The 14,174-nt window shown below is 35.8% G+C and overlaps 3 protein-coding genes across 3 annotated transcripts; all 3 read left to right on the top strand.

Annotated features, from left to right (window-relative positions):
* Positions 1–43: 43 nt before the first annotated feature.
* LOC140755622 (uncharacterized) lies at positions 44–5,261 on the top strand. Its single transcript, XM_073090924.1, has 7 exons — positions 44–122; positions 834–910; positions 1,477–1,570; positions 2,072–2,178; positions 2,660–2,805; positions 3,140–3,261; positions 3,368–5,261. Exons 1-7 carry the CDS (start codon positions 44–46, stop codon positions 4,585–4,587), a joined length of 1,845 nt encoding a protein of 614 aa, XP_072947025.1. The 3' UTR covers positions 4,588–5,261.
* Positions 5,262–6,232: 971 nt separating this feature from the next.
* Positions 6,233–11,090, top strand: LOC140755383 (histone-lysine N-methyltransferase PRDM7). Its single transcript, XM_073090577.1, has 7 exons — positions 6,233–6,320; positions 6,581–6,657; positions 7,126–7,219; positions 7,776–7,882; positions 8,171–8,316; positions 9,305–9,426; positions 11,065–11,090. The coding sequence occupies exons 1-7, from the start codon at positions 6,233–6,235 to the stop codon at positions 11,088–11,090; spliced, it is 660 nt and encodes a 219-aa protein (XP_072946678.1).
* Positions 11,091–12,288: 1,198 nt separating this feature from the next.
* On the top strand, positions 12,289–13,598 carry LOC140755602 (uncharacterized). Its single transcript, XM_073090891.1, has one exon. The coding sequence runs from the start codon at positions 12,501–12,503 to the stop codon at positions 13,584–13,586; it is 1,086 nt and encodes a 361-aa protein (XP_072946992.1). The 5' UTR covers positions 12,289–12,500; the 3' UTR covers positions 13,587–13,598.
* The last annotated feature ends 576 nt before the right edge of the window (positions 13,599–14,174 follow it).

Genomic DNA, 14,174 nt, shown 5'->3' with positions numbered 1-14,174 from the left:
AACTTCTTACGTAGATACATGCTTTTTATTTTATTTGTAGAATATGAGTCGTTTGAATTTACGCAAACGGCCTCGTATTAGCTATTACGAGCCAGAGGAGCCAGACTTAGACGAATATGTTTGTAAGTATCATATTCAAGTAATTTTCACTTTGGGCATCCATTAATTACGTGAGACATTTTTAGAGATTTATCGACCCTCGCCCCCTCTCTCCTGGTGAGGTGTCGTGAGATTTGGCTTGACCCTCTCCTCCCTCCCCTAATCTTACGTAAAACCGTAAAGGTCCTTTGTGGTTCGGCTCTGGTGCCACCACCTATTTTTGCCGATTAACAGCAGTGTTAAACGCTGCTGTGTTCTGGTTTCACGGGTGTGGTAAGGGAGACATACTTTTCCGAGGCTTTCCAGCTCAGTCCTCAGGGGTAGCGGCGCATCTGTGATCGACCTCAGGTGGAAATCTTATCTTACCTGGGGTTGATTGCAGATGTCGGGCGACAGTAGCCATTTATAGGTGGACTGCATGCTCGTCTGCTACTCTTATTTGATAAAAAAAAATCTAAACGTAATTTAAATTTAAGTAAAATTACTAGATGTTTAGAAAACTTCGATAGCGCGATTCAGAATACTTAGGTTGCCATCTCATAACGAGTTGCGAAAATTCGTCGCAATGGGATATGACATGTATAGTCCGCGCCAAACTGCTAGTCCGCTCTAAAGTTGTTGCGATCAGGTGTAGTCATACAATATGCTATGGCGACGCGATTCATTTCTATATTCAGAGCAGACTAGTAGCAGACTAGTAGTTATGCCTATAACATTAATTTTGTTCTTAACAGTTTGTACAGAGTGTGCCGACTATGTGTATGAGTACTGCGCTATACATGGGCCGCTTCTTGTCATCCCTGATGACAAGGTAAGTAAAATCTTAAATAGGTACATATTATGATGTGTTTTTTCAATTCTTATAATATTTTCTTTGTGAACAGGTGTAATAATAACGTGTTATGCATTTCGGATTTGCGTTAAAAACTGGATTTTGATACCACGCATCCGATTTTTCTTGTATGCGTCTTAAAGATTTACTATGACTTGTGTGAAAGCATTTAAGAAACTTGAAACTCTCAATACATTTCTATTTTTACCAAGAAACTTGAAACTCTCAATTCTATTTCTACCTCATAACATGTGTAGCATTGCTAATCTAATTTGTAGGGAGGTAATAAGGGAGGCTTTTTTTACGAATATTTAGCACTCATGAGTAGCTACGCATCTGAGCACGACCTTATGTAATATTCCAATCCTCCTATCTAGAATTGATTACAGTTGTCCATGGGCGACACTTACTATTAAAACTTACCTTAGTTGGAAGGCATACCTATATAAGGTTCCCAAATAGTTTTATAGTCCTATCTGAGGTCAGATTACACAGATTAATAGTTGAAACAATAATATTACTTAGTGTGTTATGTAAAAATTTAGGTGCCAGCAAAACACAACTTCCCACCGATTGTCCCGCGCGCCGCTCTCACCGTCCCACACATCTTCCTTCACCTAGCCCGCTCCGTTATCCCAGGTTTGATCCGTCCTTAACTCCTTACCATTCCTTATACTACTCTGTTCATTGCAATAGTTTTCCCAAATAAAGTGTTAAGATTTAAGTTCATTGCAAATTAAAAAAATACGCCTTAATTTAAGCAAATCATTTGCTTTCTATGATTAAATAATAACTTTAAAATTATTTCACCTAATGTCAACTCTAAATATCTTTTATTAGTTCTTACGAATATTTAAAAAAATCTTATTAACTGTACCTCTTTGACGTTCTGTGGTGGAATATATCACGATTTCTTGAGAAAGTTAGAGACTAGTATAGTCCGCGCCAAACTGCTAATCCGCTCTGAAGTTGTTGCGAGCAGATGTAGTCATAGAATTTGTTATGGCGACGTGATTCCTATATATATTCAGGGCGAACTAGCAGTTTAACGCGGACTATACGTGAAAACTGTTGGAGCAAGAAGAAAACCTTTCTAAATTAATAACTTATTATAATATATTTTCTACGTAAAAAAATTAGGAGCAGGCATAGGTGTATTCACGACTCTGACCCTTCCTCGCGGCGTGCGCTTCGGACCGTATCGTGGGCTTCGGACAGATGAAATCAATTCTACATATTGCTGGCAGGTGAGTATTACTTTTGGATTCATGACTACTGATTTTAAACACGGTTATGTGGACACATAAAATACTTGATTGAGTAGGTACTAACAATAAGATATGGTCATGAGCACGGACATTAAACGTGGTCATGAGTACGGACATAAAAGGAAGTCATGAGTATGGACAAATCGTTTTATTGAATTTAAATGATATTTTACGTGTTATTTATAGTAATTCGTATTTCCACTGTGAGTGCTTATTCAAAATCAGTACAATAAATACTGGATTTATTTATTATTAAATGCACTATTTATTGGTTAGTATAATCCGCGTCAAACTGCTAGTCCACTCTGAAGTTGTTGCGAGCAGGTGTAGCCATACAATTTGCTATGGCGACGCGATTCATTTCTATATTCAGAACGGACTAGCAGTTATACGTGGACTATGCCTAAGTATATTTTACACATCTTCAATATGTTCACTAAATAATCGTTATTATAATTAGATCTATGATGGAAATAAGAAGCCGTCACACGTAATAGATGCGATGGACGCCAATCGTTCAAACTGGATGCGCTATGTGAACTGCTCGCGGCACTGGTGCGAGCAGAACCTCATCGCCTATCAGTACCAAGGACAGATCTATTATAGGTACGGTACAATATGGTCTGAAATTATAAAGCATCCTTATTATTTTCATTTAAAGATTTTTTAGAGCAATTAGTAGGCTCGGGTAGATGTACGCGAGCCATAAATTGTTCGAAAATAGCGCTTCTTGCGGGTTATAAAAAAACCCTATCTTTCAAGCCGGATCAGCCATACTTCTAAAAAGTTATTGACATCGATTGAGCTGTTTTAGAAATTGGCGTGTCTCCTACACTCATATGATTTACATGTTAATATTATGATTGATGAAAATATAAGATGTATAAATTACTGTGCTTACATCTACTTTTAAGACATTCTTCATATACCTAATTTACAGAACAATAAGAATCGTGCCGAAATTTACTGAGTTGATGGTGTTCTACGGCAGCGAGTTCGCCAACTTACTGCGCATTGATTTAAAAAGATACAATTCCCCTTCTAGCTATGCAGAAAAAATGGGTAAATTTAATATTTTTCAACTTATTAATTTAATACCCCAAAAAATTGTTTATTTATTTTAATTTAAATTATGAATTATGATTTTTATGAATTCTTTTTTAATTAGGAGCTGCCAAATCAAGAAAATCCGCATCTCATCAAGATATTAAAACTAATTCTACACCTTTAACGAAAGAAGGAGAAAATGCTATGGTTTTAAAAAATCCGAAGTCTAGTTCAAGCTTAAATAGGTCTATTAAAGTCGCTAAAGCAGATGACAATAAAGATAGAATTATAAGTGATAAAGCAAAAAACTGTGATATATTAAAAGAAAACTCTGCTGCACAAACTCCAAAGCAGACAGATAAAATGTGTACTTTGTCTGTAAAAAAAGTTAAATATAACGATGCCAATACTAAAAACATATCCACGAACGAAAGTAACTTAAATTCCTTATGCATTCAAAAACCGCCACGTTCACAAATGGTAAACGCAGACGAAACAGTCGAGATCAATAATAATACTAATAAAATATCACTTAATGTGTCAAATAAGCCCGTTAATAATGTTATACTAAATTATAAATTAACTTGCGATATATGCCCTTATGAAACTACTACAGAAGTACAATTGACGAATCATTTAAAAGCGCACGCGTCTAATACATCATTTGATTGTAATATGTGTAACTACAAAACTACGTATAAATTCAATTTGAAACTACATGTTATGAGTCATACAGGGGACAAGCTATACACTTGTGAAATTTGTAAACGTAGTTTTAGTCAAAATAGTTCTTTAAAAACACATTTACGAGTACACTCGGGTGAAAAGCCATTTACATGTTCCGTCTGTAACCGTGCTTTTAATCAAAATGTTTCTTTAAAAATACATTTACGAGTACACTCGGGTGAAAAGCCATTTACATGTCCCGTCTGTAACCGTGCTTTTAATCGAAACGATTATTTAAAAACACATTTACGAGTACACTCTGGTGAAAAGCCATTTACATGTCCCGTCTGTAACCGTGCTTTTAATCAAAATGTTTCTTTAAAAACACATTTACGAGTACACTCGGGTGAAAAGCCATTTACATGTTCCATCTGTAACCGTGCTTTTAATCAAAATGTTTCTTTAAAAACACATTTACGAGTACACTCGGGTGAAAAGCCATTTACATGTTCCATCTGTAACCGTGCTTTTAATGATAAGGGTAATTTAAAAAAACATTTACCAGTACACTCGAGTGAAAAGCCATTCACATGTAATTTTTGTGAAAAGGCTTTTAGGCACAGAATTTCTTTAAAAGCACATTTAAAAATACATTCGAATATAAAGTCACATTAACGTCACTTGTGGAACTGTATAGTCCGCGCCAAACTGTTAGTCCGCACTGAATACAGAAACGAAACGCGTCGAATAGCAAATTGCAGATATTAGCGGAACGAATATTTAGAGCGGACTAGCAGTTTTACGGGGACTATACGTTTGTAATCGAATTTTAGCCAAAAGGTTTCTATAAAAACACATTTAAATTTTAAATACACACTCTCCTGTAAAGACAAGAGTAGGTACACTCGTTTGTACTGTGTTGTACTGTATCTAAATATATTTAACTCAAAGGTGACTGCCATAGTGATCTATCAACGCACAGCCCAAACCACTGGACGGATCGGGCTGAAATTTGGCCTGCAGGTAGATGTTATGACGTAGGCATCCGCTAAGAAAGGATTTTGATCAATTCTACCCCCAAGGGGATAAAATAGGATATGAAAGTTTATATAAATCTTCTTGGTAAATAATATTACTTCGTAACGCGAGCGAAGCCGCGGGCAAAAGCTCGTTTTACTCATAAACATTGTATGGTGATTTCATGTTACAAACTTTCTCTTTAAACTTAATTTTATTTTGATATAAGTTCTTGTATGTTATTTTATTTTTATAATCCATAAAGGAGGGGAATAGTAATATAGATGGGTCAAATACGTTTTTCATGCACGTAGTATTTTTTGCTTCGCTAACACGATTTTGGTTTTGATTTTTTTTAGTAATATAGTTACTTATTTTAGAACCTATGGTTGCTATTTTATTGCATTCTACTACGTCTAGTTAGAATATATTTTCGATACTCTTAAGTATAGATACGTATAGATATCTCACCGCCTTGTAATTGAAGGAAGCCATTGAATGGCTTAAACGGCTGACAATTCTGTCAGCCATTTAATGCTGTCATGGTGTAATTTACGCGGAACAACGCCGACAGTTAAGTGATGCAAAAACACGAAATCGAAGAAAAAGGGCGAGAAATATCGTTTCATTCGTAAATGATCTAAAAAGTACATTTTTAATACTTTTTTAAACACGAAAATAGATGACAGTGACAATTTCAATTGTCAAAACTCGTTACATTTTCTTGTTGAGTGAGTAATCTTTACTAATCTATGCTCTTAAGTTCTCATTGTATTAATTTTAGTTTTGATTTTTTTAAGAAGTGCATTATTTATGTACTTATGTACCTGTGGTTGTTATTTCTTTGTCGTAAGTTAAATAATTTAAATTTCATATGTTTTATATTTTTTGATTAAAGTTTGATTTTTGTTTTGAATTTATTTTATTTACCCTTTGTTTATTTTCCTTCTTACATGTTAAGTTAATTTTGGTTCAGTACATCATTCTGAAAAATGGATGAAGAAACATGCTCGTCTGCTACTCCTATGCTTATGATATTATACACATGTATATTATATTATGTTCATATTGTTATAATCTGAAAAGTCTTATGCTGTGGACATTATTCCGTTACTAAAACATAATTTAAAAAAAACTCGCAGTTCAGAATAATAAACAAAATCTGATATAATGAACAGAACTAAAAAATATTTTGTAAGAATTTTATTTAAAAAATTATTTAGGATGTCGTTTAAAAAAAGAACACGCGCGAAATAGTATGAGCGGGAAAAACATATATTATATGAAAAGAAAAACTAATGAAATGTTTCAGTATTCTAATAATAACATTAAATCAGTAAAACTTAATATAAATTATGATCCTAGTGAGCCAGCTTTTGATGAATATGTTTGTAAGTAATATATTCAATTATTTACTACATATATAATTATTTACTAGTACAATATACTAAAGAAAATCTTCCTATAAGGTCGGGGATCTGATAAGTAAATAAAAAAATATTTATCTGAAAACAGGTCAAGTATTTATGATCAATATTAAGGTTTTATCGCTTACTTTTTACTTTAATTCTACGTTTTATTACCCTGAATACTTCACCGGTTTGTCACTTATAATTTATTCAAAAATTCTCATTCATATTTTTTTTTCTAGTCTGCAATAACTGCACGGAATATGTTTTTAAGTATTGCTCCATCCACGGGCCTTTGTTAGTCATCCCGGACGAAAAGGTAAAGGAATACTGTTATATTAAAGTAATGTAAAATTATAGTGTATATTATATAAATATATAAAAGTTATAATGAAGATGTGACGTTGGTGCCTCCAGATTCGAAATAATAAACGGTTCAAAAAGGTATGTGTTCATCAATTCATACTGGGCCAGTAGTGTAGACCAGTGCCCAGCATTTGCATAATAATATATCAGGTACTTACATTTTTAGGGTCACGTACCCAAAGGGTAAAAACACAATACAAGAAATTGCTATTTTACGACTATTTTCCGATTTATCTATTGAACCGTAATAGATAGACAAATAAAATCTTCACAATGCACTCACATCAATGGCTGGTATCATAGATTATAATAACACACACTATAAATCTGAAAAGAAAATGTTGTTGCTACGGAACCCTTCTTCGACTTGCTCTGGCCAATTATTATGGTTACATCACTTGCTTCATTGATGACGTTCTAGGTGCCAGCTAAGCCCAGTGTCCCCACAATAGTCCCGCGCGCTGCTCTCACCATCCCTAATACCTTCGTACACCTAGCCCGATCTACTATCCCAGGTAGGATTATCCTATTATTTCATAAATAAAAGTATTATTCAAAAGGCACTCCCGTTGTACCTATATTTACCTAAAAAACAGCAGTGTTAAGCGCTGATGTGTTATCATAGGTGTGGTAAGGGAAAAATACTTCTCATAGAGCCTCTAGCGAACTAAGGGATGGGGTGGAAGGGGCGGTCCGCCCCCGGCCCCCGATTGTAAAAAAAAGTCCTAATCGAACAATCTGTGAGATGTTTATAAATCAGAGAAAAAAAACATTGTAATTTTATTACTTGTAGTATTGTAATTTATGTGCCAACATAAGATAATAATAAGAGAAACTGTATGTTTTTATGAGAGTTAAATTTATTTTGTACAATCAAAAAACTTTAAACATTTCCAATGTATTACTTTTGATGCAATAAATCATTTTTATTTTTATTTTATTTCCGCCCCGGCCCTTCAATTAACTTAGTCCGCCACTTGATAGAGTCGTTCGAGCTCAGACTGCATGAACTGCTTGAACTGCATGCTCGCTACTTCAATATTATACTTAAAAATAGATATAACCTTACAGGGGCCGGTATAGGTGTATTCAGTACTATAAGCTTACCCCGTGGCGTTCGCTTTGGTCCATATCAAGGACTGCAGACTAATGGCATCAACTCCGCTTACTGCTGGCAGGTATAAAACACTAGATAATTCTTATAAAAAAAAAACCAACAGCTAAAAAATATGTTACTCACAATTTAGACGGATTCAACGATAACTCATTTTAAAATCAGTCAAGTCGTTACATACTCTCCAAATACATTACCCTCCGCTGTCGAGTAAAAAAATAACTAGCTTTTCGCTCAGTATTAAAGTGCCCTTAAAGAAAGTATATTCTTAAATATTATATCAACTCAATTTATAATTAACCTAATCCCCACTGTATATTTATTTCTAACCGTAATATATTTATTTACATAGATTTATGATAAAAACAAGCGTCCGTCACACGTAATAGATGCGATGGACGCCAATCGTTCAAACTGGATGCGCTATGTGAACTGCTCGCGACACTGGTCCGAGCAGAACCTCATCGCCTATCAGTACCAAGGACAGATCTACTACAGGTATTGCACAAAGGTGGTCAAACCCTCTGTGGATCCAGCGGCACCACCGTCACACTTATTACGGCCTATTAACAGCAGTGTTAAGCGCTGCTGTGTTCTGGTTTGAAGGATGAAAAGAGATACATTTTTTCAGAAGCATTCCAGCTTAGTCCTCAGGAGTAGCGGCGCATCTGTGGCCGACATCAGTTGAGAATCCGATCTTGCCTGGGATTGATTGCAGATGTCCATGGGCAATAGCTATTTAACATTAGGTGGACTGCATGGTCGTCTACTACTTCTATATTATATATACAAAAAATAAATAAAAACCGGTGCGGAACCCTACTACACATGTAATACTTATTTAAGGTTGAAACAGATTTACAACTGGCCCCTCTGTCCTCACTGTTATAGTCCAACTTTTCTATGCGTGTGTCAGAGGCGACACTGACGATACTAATGTTGCCAGGTTGTCAAAATTACCTAAGAAGTGGAAAATTTTAATGGTTGTATTTTTCAATATTTAGCATATTAATACGTTTCTTTATTTTATTTCCTACACTCGTAAGTATGTAAGCCTTAGATGAATGAATTTAACGGACTTAGGGTCAAAATTTATCTTAGTGTCTACTTCTTTAATTAATAGTAAATATGTTTTGAAGTTATTAAGTCTCTCTGTGGATCGACTCTGGCGGCACAACCGCCACACCTATGTTTGCCTAATAACAGCAGTGTTAAGCGCTGCTTTGTTCTAGTTTTACAGTAATAAAAGAGATATTCTTAACCGAGGCGTTCCAACTTAGTCTTCAGAGGTGGCAAAACATCTCTGAATCACTTTAGGAATCTAATCTTATCAGGGGTAGACTATAGATGTCCATGAGCGACAGAGGCATTTACTACAAGATGGGCTGCATATTAGTTTGCTATTTCTATTAAAAAATAGTAATAAGTATAAAATGGTGCCTGCACTTGCAAAAAAATCAATTATATTGTATTTCATTATTTTCAGAACTATAAAAACAATACCTAAGTTTACCGAACTTTTGGTATTTTATGGAAGCGAATTCGCAAATACACTGAACATCAATCTAAAGAAATATAATGACGATACGTTTTACAAATATGTGATTAGTAAGTTTAAACATTCTGCTTTTTGAGGTTCAATTATGAGTTACGACGACCCGCGTGGCGGAGTGGTCACCATGCCGGCCTGACGCGCAAAGGGTCCCGGGTTCGATCCCCGGCCAGACAGATATCTAAATGATGAATTTAGATTTGTTTGTGGGTCTGGGTGTTTGTGTATTTGTCTATGTGTGTGTTCGTGGCACCCACGACACAGGGAATCCTAGTGTGGGGCTGTGAGTGTAGAAAGCGTTTAAAAAAAAATCGAAAAAAAAAATTGAATATTATTCTTAATCATCATCATCATCATCATCATCAAAAACCCATTACTGTCCCACTGCTGGGCATGAGTCTCCGTTCAGAATGAGAAGCATTAGGTCATACTCCACCGCGCTGGACAAGTGCGTATTGGTAGACTTCACATACTTTTGAGATTTTTTTTTATAAATCTCTCAGATATGCAGGTTTCCTCACGATGTTTTCCTTCACCGTTTAACAAGTGATAATTAATTTCTAATACACACATAACTTTGAAAAGTCAGAGGTGCGCCTGGGATTTGAACCTCGGACCCCTCGATCGTGAGGCCGAGTTTCTTAACCACTAGGTTATCACTGCTTACGGAGTATATGCTAACTAAACTGCGCGCAACAACTTCAGAGCGGACTAGAAGGTTGACTAGAACGTTGTAGAACATTTCAATTTATATAAAAACATTTCATTTTAGACTCCTATCAGCCAAGTGAAAATGAATTAAAAAGTCATACACTACGAAACATACAAAATAATCAAAAGTTGCAGGAATATCATAACGACTACGAAACTGAGTTTGAAACGTCTGAAAAAATGTTAGCCAGACATTTCCTTATGGATACAAGCGAAACATGTTGTGAAACATTTGATGATTCTTTCAGCTCTAATATTTGGGGGACATCGCCTAAATTTGAAGAAACAGCGCCTATTCCTATATATCAAGAATATTCTTTGGATCCTGACATAAGGGCTCATAATAAAGATGTAAACAAATATTTTCCTGATGATGTTACACTTAGTTTGAATAAAAACGAAACCATCTTTCGCTGTGATTTATGCGAAAAACAATTCAAACAAAAACGTTATCTTAGACAACATAAATTACGTCACTTGAAAGTAAAACCGTCACCTGATATTGCAAATTTTAATGACAATAAATCTATGCTGGTGTGCGATATGTGTAATAAGAAATTCAGTCATCCGCAATATTTAAGAAAACATAAATTAATTCACGTGCAAGAGAAAAGGTTCAATTGTAATTATTGCGAGTACACAACAAACAGAATGTATATTCTCCGCGATCATATCGGTAGACATACAAAGGAAGTTGTTTTTTCTTGTGGTATCTGTAAATTTTACACATATTCGAAAATCGCTCTACAAAGACATACTAACCGACATGGATACGTGTGAAATGATGTGTACTCAGATATGCATGCAAAAATATAAAATGAATGCAATTATATATTTTTTTAAGGCCCTGCAGTATTTTATGTTCAAAAAATGTTTTTTCATGTTATAGACAGATTAACCTAGAGTTACGTAATTTAAATTAAATTTTGTCCGAAAGTTCTTGTTTTCTTTTAAACTGATTAAGTTTTATCACAACATAACAGAAAAAATATCTGACGAGGGCTGGTAGGCGTTGAAAGCGGACGACGTAATACCTGATGCTGGCGGCATCTGCACCGGATGACTTTCCTTGTCGCCCCTACCTACCTATTTCCTTTACCTGCTCTTCCTATAAAAACGTTTGTAAAATTTGATTTGACCACGCTACAACTGCCGCCGGCCAAGAAATATCTTAACCGACGCTCCTAACCCTCCTCGGATCTGGAGAACCTTCTGGCCGCCCATAGGGGCGAACAACTTTCCGTTAATAGTCGTCCCCCGAACGACGCTTGTCTTAGTCATGATCCGTTTACACCTTCAATGTCAACAACCCAGCGGTTGCTCCCTATGGAGCACCGCTAGCGCCTCTCGTTTCCAGAATGAGAGGTCACTATCCGATGTCGGCTGTACGGTTTTTAGTGGGTTGGTCTCCCTTCAGGAGCCCCACACAACCCAGGTACCATTGTCGCGGCCTGGGAGTGCTTGGATGCATTTTCCCCTCCTCCCTCCGCAAAGGGTTAGCCCAGTTTTACACCTACTCATCTGGGCGCAAAAATGGATCATGACGCTTTTGATTTGAATGCGTCTCAGTGCACGGATCGCTGTCTGTTTCAATAAGCTGTCCTAGCCCTCGCTATGGTTATTTAGCCATATACTAGACTTACTGACTATGATAACTAATTTTATTAAATTATGCGATGCCATATACTTGACCGACTGACTATGATAACTAATTTTATTATTACTGAAATACTGACTAACTGATTCTTTAATGTCAAAATCGGCTATTCCCCACATATTTATTTTACTGAATTGAATTTCAGAAAACAAACTTTTGTATGCGTCGCGAAAAGTTTCAAAAGCAATAATTTGTAGGCTATATGAATTTCAATAATTTGTCCATTTCCCCGAGTAAATTTAACAAAACGACGATCTTAAAAACAAGGTTCTATATTATTTTATTTAAACAGAATATTTTTTTACATTATTTTTAAAATAATGTATTAAATGTTGATAAATATTCGTTACAATTTTTCAATTCAGTATAAATTTTCCACCGTATTTTTCATAACTTGGCAACATTACAACGGCCAGTGGCGCCCCTTGACAAATGCACAGAAAACCAGAAAAGTTTATTTTGTTTTAGTAGACTTTTCAGTAAGCAAATGTAATCTGTGGTCGGACTATGTAGTATATCTATAGGTATTCTGTGGAACATATAAAAATGACAATGACAATTGACACTTGACAGAAAACAATATCATAAAATCGTGAGCGAATAGGTTAAGTTTTTAATGTTTCTTTCCTGTTAATATTTCGAAGGTAAACTCCTAAAAAGTTTAATGTCACTTCAATAAATAGCCGACATTTATTGTCTACTCGAGTAACAGTTTCATATCAATAGAAATTGTGTTAGTGTCGTAAAAGTAACCTATATAAAATGCCGCAGCTTATAATCGACGATGTTATTAAAAAAGCAGACGATAGTCCCATGATAATGAACTTTCAAAATGGATACGTAACGGACGCAATAAAGCAGGTACCGTGTACTGTCCTCCAAGACACAAATACTGGTTCAAAAGTCGTAGTAACAGACATCGATGGAATGTTATACACCGGTACAGAAATCGAAGAAAAAAACGTAGCTACTTACATCGTAGCGCGTAATAAAATAACTGGTAAAGTCCGAATTATCGAAAGTTGCAATATAGAAATGAAACCGGAGTTAGAATGTGGTACCGATGAAGTAGATTACGTACAGGAGACAAACAATCTGGAACTAAGCCGAAAATTCGGTTCTAAGAAGCAAAAACAGCAGATGGAGCAACGGGAGAAATTGAAAGTTAATGTAGAGACCGTAACGGAACAGATGATGAAGGTAACGGAACAGGTTAAAGAGGAACAAGTCGACCTCGCTCCGTACTTGAGCAACGATGCTGATGACTTCTACATACCTCCGATTGACCGTACAGCTGAGCGTGTTGAAGATGTTTACGATATCAGCAAAATACTAACCGACGATGAGTTTGAAAGGATACACTCACAATTGGATGGGAAAGACTATACTTCCGACATGATTCCGTGGCTGCAATCAATGGTAACGAAAAAGTCCTTATCGTCAAAACATACAGTCTTAGCTGTGTACGCAAATTCGTTACTTAAACTATACAACACAGTTGCTAGAGACATCAGTAAGAAGACATTCACAGCTTGCACATTTTCAACGACACTTAACGAAATCATCCTAAAGAACTTCACATCTCAATCTAACGGAAAACTTTTAAGACCTGGCCCGTACAGAGACAAGTCGTTATGCTACGCTATGGTGTTGATTTTGCTCATTAACGGACTCAAATTTGAACTAGATGGGTTCTGTCAAGCAATGAAACTAACGGCTAATAATGCGTCAATGAAGGTAAGGACTACCGGAGCCTCCGTTATCACGAGTAGTGGCAAGAAAGTTGTTCAGTTGAAACTACCTTTGAATAATAAGTCTGGATTTCGTCGTAGGAGTAATAAATTTTAGAACTGTAAACAATTGTTTTACTGCTTCCTAGAAATTTGGTCGATTTGATTTCATTCGAAAATAAATGCTTTCTACACTCATAGCCCCACACTAGGATTACATGTTTCGTGGGTGCCATGGACACACATAGAAATACACAAACACCCAGACCCAGAAATGTACATTCAGAAACATCATTCAGAAATGTCCGACTGGGGATCGAACCCAGTACCCTCTGTGCGACATACCAGTATGGTGACCAATCCGCCACGTGGGTCATCAAAATTACGTTGTAAATGAACAAGCAGTGTAGATTGAACCGAAAAATACCAATATAATACAGTCCTCAACTACCCATTACTGTCCCACTGCTGGGCTGTCTCAGAATATGTCTAATGTAGTACACAGTCCACCATGCTGTCCTAATACGGATTAGTAAACTGCACACCTTTGAGAAACTTCATTTTTAAAGAAATGAAATTAAAATTTCTAAAATAAAACCAAGACTAAAAAATTTAAGTTGATAGGATCTATGGTGATACAAATGCATCAAAGATTCTAGCACCTTCAATTTATACAACTTTTTGCCTTATAAGTTAGTTCGCGCCA

The sequence above is a fragment of the Epargyreus clarus genome, unplaced genomic scaffold, assembly GCF_041222505.1.
Source record: "Epargyreus clarus isolate Ecla_fem2 unplaced genomic scaffold, WU_Ecla_fem_2.2 ptg000033l, whole genome shotgun sequence".
NCBI lineage: Eukaryota > Metazoa > Arthropoda > Insecta > Lepidoptera > Hesperiidae > Epargyreus > Epargyreus clarus.
This window is presented reverse-complemented; position numbering and strand designations above follow the sequence as displayed.